Here is a 5,387-nt window from a genome sequence, read left to right as displayed (position 1 = left end):
AGCGAAATTAGAAATTGTCCATTCGAGCAAAATCACTTCGGAGGTCAATTTTGTCCATTTTTAATCCGAATTTTAGTCTCAAACTTTCAGGGATTAGTTAATAGTCACTTATACATAGTCTGTGAAAAATTGAACAGGTTTTGACCGTTAAATTTTGTTCTGTTGAAGAAAGAAGGTGTAGAAGACAGAAATCTGATGCAATTGAGCTAAACTCTTCTTCCTGAGCTCTGATACCACTTGTAGGATCGTTGTTGGACCCGAATGAGTCGTTCAGAAGAGTTATTAATCCGGATCAAAGGCGGAATCAATGAAACGGACACTCAATGTAATTATAATGCCTCTTATATTGATTTAACACTAATTACAACCTGAGAACAATTTGACAGCACTTCTTTACACAATCCTGATTCCCTGCCAAATGAAATAAACAAGTACACTATTTATACTAGAACTGATTTCGCTCCAAATGTCAAAGAGTACTTTTGGGCGGAATCAGATGTTTCTGATTTCGCTCGAAATGACCCTTTTACACTTTCGAGCGGAATCAACATCTTAAACACTAAACTTTGATTCTCGAACCTCGTGCACTGGAAATCCTATCCTATCCTATTACATGATACAAGACGAAGTCAATAGACGTAATGCACTAACAAGGGGAACGAAGAATCGAACCCCCGACCTCCACATAGTTGGGTCGGCTTATGCAGGGAGTCGGTGGCCACTGAGCCAAGACCCAATGGTTTGCAACTTAATTAAAGATAAGGGTTAATAGTGTTTCATGTCAAAAAATTAAGGGTGTAAAGTGGAAAAACTTGAAAAGAGTAAAAAAAACTGCTATGATATTAGGGTTTTGGTGTCAGGGTGATATCATTTTAGTAATATAAAATGCTATATTGAAAGTAACGTTTTACACAAAACTATTTTATTAGAAAAGGTGTTTAAGAAAGTGATATTACATAACAAATGAAAAAGTCAATAACTTGAGTGGTAAAAGAGAAAGGTCTTACCACCGACCTTTCTCTTTAATACTATATAAATTGAATACTAAATTTTTTATAGAGTAAAATGCACGGATAGTCCCTGTGGTTTTGTAAAATAACACCTATAGTCCCCAACTTTTGGAAATTACATCGGTGCTCCCTGTGGTTTGAGAGTTTGTTACTCGGATGGTCCCTGGAGTAGATAAGGGTTAGTTTTCTCAGTTAAGTTCATCTGAAATTACTTATTTACCCCCCTCTTCAAAAAAATAGAAAAACAAATAACCCCAAACTTAATAACTTAATACCCATCATCATCATCATCTTTAATACCCAGTCACCACTGTCAAGAACTGCATAACTATACCCATTAGCATCATCATCTTTAATACTCATCATTATCATTACACACCCCAAACTCAATAAACACTTCATATCTTTCTCTCTAAAACAAAACAAACCCTAATTCATAAATTTCAACCGCCATCACCTGCAAATCTAAACTCTAATTCATGTGCTTACTTATGCAAATCGATTCATGGCGTTAATATGGAAGTCCGATTTCGAACTTGACATGAATTTCACAGAAAAAATTGTAGAAACATAACGATTTAGATTTTATGTATACTTTGTAGAATGAAATTCGTTGTAAATTTTGTGATCATAAAAAATAAAGAAGGGGCCGACGGTTACAAATCGTCGGAGATGAAGAGGCAGTGGTGGCGACTTGCCGGAGACGAAGAGATGGAGAAATAACTTGCCGGAAACGAAGAGGCAACAATTATGAAGCGCAGAAAGGGTTTTTGTTTTTCCTGCAAACTACAATCCTCATTAATCCGAAATCACAAACCTGCAAACTACAGTCAACAAATATCTCCGGCCAACAATTTGCAGATCTCGTCTGAAATCTCCGGTCAACAAACAACCTGCAATTCGCGTCTGCACATCGCCGGAGAGGGTTCTTGTGGTGGTGGCTCGGAGTGAACGGTGGGGTGGTTTGGAGTGAACGGTGGTGATGGTGCGGTGTGTATTTGAGATCAGAGAAAGAGGGATCTGATGTATAGGTTACCCATAGAGTATGTGTGGGTTTTGTGTGTATTTTTTATATTTTTTTAAAAACAAGGGGTAAATAAGTAATTTCAGATGGACTTAAATGAGAAAACTAATCCCCATCACCTCCAGGGACCATCCGAGTAACAAACTGTCAAACCATAGGGAGCACCGGTGTAATTTCCAAAAGTTGGGGACTATAGGTGTTATTTTACAAAACCACAGGGACTATCCATGCATTTTACTCTTTTTTATATAATTTATAACGTAATGCGGTTCTTAAATCCAATTGAACCGATCAGACCAGTCGGACCTTTGACCTCGTAAGACGACCGGATCGACTTTCGATCCAATTCTGAAAACATTGCTTAATACATTAAAAAAACCAGTGAACGTAGAACAAACTGAACAATGGTGATATTGATAAGCGATTACAAGATAATGCACCACCACATGATCTTGACAGTTGTCACAATCTGATCTTTATAACCCACTATTTCAACAAAGCTCTTCCAATCCTCCCCATCCACACACTCACAATGGCAGCATCAACCATCTCCCTCACCACCACCTTCTTCCACCACTACCACCAACCCACCACCACCACCACCAAACTATCCACCCTCTTTGGATTAAAACCCAACTCTGGCAGCCGCATTCTAGGCGGAGTGACCATGATGGCGAGCTACAAGGTCACCCTTATGACTCCAGAAGGGAAGAAAGAAATGACTTGCCCTGATAACGCCTACATTCTTGACCATGCAGAGGAGGCACTCGGTATCGACCTACCCTACTCATGCAGGGCCGGTGCTTGCTCTTCATGCGTTGGAAAAATCGTCTCCGGGACCGTTGACCAGTCCGATGGAAGCTTTCTTGATGATGACCAGATAGAGAAAGGCTTTGTGCTTACATGCGTGGCTCTCCCTAAAAGTGATGTTGTCATAGAGACCCACAAGGAGAACGAGCTTGTTGATTAGGTTTAATAAGATTTATTTAAGTTTACATAATAAGTTTGATGCATGTGTGTCAAAATGCGTTATCAATAATACTTATACATGTTGCATCAAAGTACCATAGACATTATAAATTTGTGCAGATTCTCTATCATCTTCATATTTTTGAAGGCCTTCATTCCATTTATCTTTCTTTAATACAGAGAATTGCACTAGTAATAATAAAAGGGAAATTAACCCATGACTCTAGTTATAAGACAACGGCTAAACATAGGTGAAATAAACGACTTTAAAATAAACACAAAATAATGAAATGCAATGTGGGTAAAAGAAATCATGGGAGCCTGAATGAAATGTTTTTTTTAAGATAAAATTCTTTAATTATTTGAACCAAGACCTCCAAACGCACACTACAAGAAAGGAAGACCTTTAGCGGCGACGGTAATTGCGGCGACAGGCCAAATATCGCCGCTATTGGTCGATCCGCGCCCCACCACCTAACATCAATCCCCAGTCGTTGATCCTTACCCTGATCCAACGGTTGGGGACTTAAGAACCAATAGCGGCGACGGTATTAGGGTATTAGCGGCGACGTTTTGTCTCCGCTAAAGATCTGTGGACCCTCATCAAACCCCAGCCACTGATATCTTATCTCGATCCAAACCAATAGCGACGACAGGTTCTCGCCGGTAATGCCCGGACGACATAAACTCTGAACAGCGGGCTTTTTTTCCCTCTTTCCTCACTTTCCCCCCTTTTCTTCTTCTCTCGGGCGACGGATTCCGGCGATTTATCCCCAAATCGGTTAGTTTAAGTTTGTATGTTGTTAATTTTTTTCTCTATTTTGTTATATACATGTTATAGTCTATAATTTTTGTGTGTTTTTGTGTTTATGCTAGAGAAATCGGCTCACCACCATTGTCACACCCCCAAAATACCACATGCGGAATCCCCCGCGAGGCGTGTGACGTACAGGATCTAGCCACTAATCACATTGAACTCATAATAAGATTTCAAACAAAAGCTTTCATTCATTAAGATAAAGTGTTACAAAACATTATTTATAACTCGTTGTGTTCAGCGGAAGCATAATACAAAGTTTAATCCAAAACCCAAGTGTATGTAACCAACTAGTCTTATTTCAAGTTTCCATGTATCTCGACCCATGACCACTCCAACATCCTAGACAACAAGTTCCACAACCACACATACCTATAACCTGCGAGCATGCACACAAGTGTATAAGACAACGCTGGTGAGTTCACAGTTTTTATGAAAACATTTGGTTACCAAGTGTTTAATCCAGTTCAATAACAATTCCGAAAGTAATGTTGATAATAACTCGATACCGTACAAGATCGCTCCAGATTATTTTTGCCCTTCCCCAATGCCCCTATCAAAGCATTGGGCATGACTGGGTCATTAGTTCACACCCGTTCTCTCAGGTACGGGGTGAGGGTGCCAAACCTAGATAGCGCTACCAACTAATACCCCGTTACCTCTCATGTAACAAACAAGATGGGACTTAATGGTGATAGGAGTGAGTGTATTATCCAACATTCCAGTTTTTACCCAAAAGACTTATTCCTCTCAGGAATATCCACTGATTTACCCAAAGACTTATTCCTCTCAGGAATACCCATTTGACTGTCCCACCCACCGGGACGCATGCTCAAGAGAAGTGAACTCACCTTAGATTTGCTCGGTATGTTACGTTACATAACCCATTCCAAGTTGGTCAACCAAACCGTACCGTGGTTACCAAAGAAATCAGTTTCGTAAACACATATCTAGATTACGTGTTCAACAAGTCACATGTAACAACATTGTCATGTAGCACATAGTAAACGTTCAGATTTCATATACGTTCATAACACGAGTTCTCGTTCCCAACAGTAGTTACTAATAACATCAGTTTAATAATAATCAATTACGTATTGTCACAGATTGTACTTATCACAAAGATCACTGTACACATGTAGCAAATACCCTATTCTCATATGAGTCCACATCCCATGTGAATGACACAATTTACAATTACACTATCTAGCAGAAGAGTTTCTACTCACACAATCAGATTAGATTTCTCATTCTTATACAGCTTGTTATCATGCAACAAATATCATTTAAAATCCAACTATCCATAATCACATACATCATACACTTCACTATTTGTTTACACACACATGCAGCATTTCCACGAAGAGTCATTCTTCGTGGAATGCTGCCTCGGCGAAGAATCCCCCTGACGAAGGTCTATTCTTCGTCGAGAAGGGACGTGACGAAGAACCTTAGAGGTTCGTCGTGAATCATCCGGCGAAGAATCAAACTCTTCGTCGAGTCATGATCTTCGTGAGGAAATATTTCATACACAGCAAACCCTAACTGCCGTCATTCAACAGCGACG

At 39.5% G+C, this 5,387-nt stretch overlaps 1 protein-coding gene across 1 annotated transcript; it reads left to right on the top strand.

Moving 5' to 3' along the window:
• The first annotated feature begins 2,551 nt into the window (after positions 1-2,551).
• LOC110916997 (ferredoxin) lies at positions 2,552-3,140 on the top strand. Its single transcript, XM_022161625.2, has one exon. The coding sequence runs from the start codon at positions 2,567-2,569 to the stop codon at positions 3,002-3,004; it is 438 nt and encodes a 145-aa protein (XP_022017317.1). The 5' UTR covers positions 2,552-2,566; the 3' UTR covers positions 3,005-3,140.
• Positions 3,141-5,387: the final 2,247 nt, after the last annotated feature.

This window comes from Helianthus annuus, chromosome 16 (assembly GCF_002127325.2).
Source record: "Helianthus annuus cultivar XRQ/B chromosome 16, HanXRQr2.0-SUNRISE, whole genome shotgun sequence".
Classification (NCBI taxonomy): domain Eukaryota; kingdom Viridiplantae; phylum Streptophyta; class Magnoliopsida; order Asterales; family Asteraceae; genus Helianthus; species Helianthus annuus.
The sequence above is the reverse complement of the archived record's forward strand: the minus strand, read 5'-3'. Positions and strand labels throughout refer to the sequence as shown.

Coding starts and splice junctions, on each gene's coding strand:
- LOC110916997 (XM_022161625.2), top strand. CDS start 2,567: ATGGCAGCATCAACCATCTCCCTCACCACCACCTTCTTCCACCACTAC.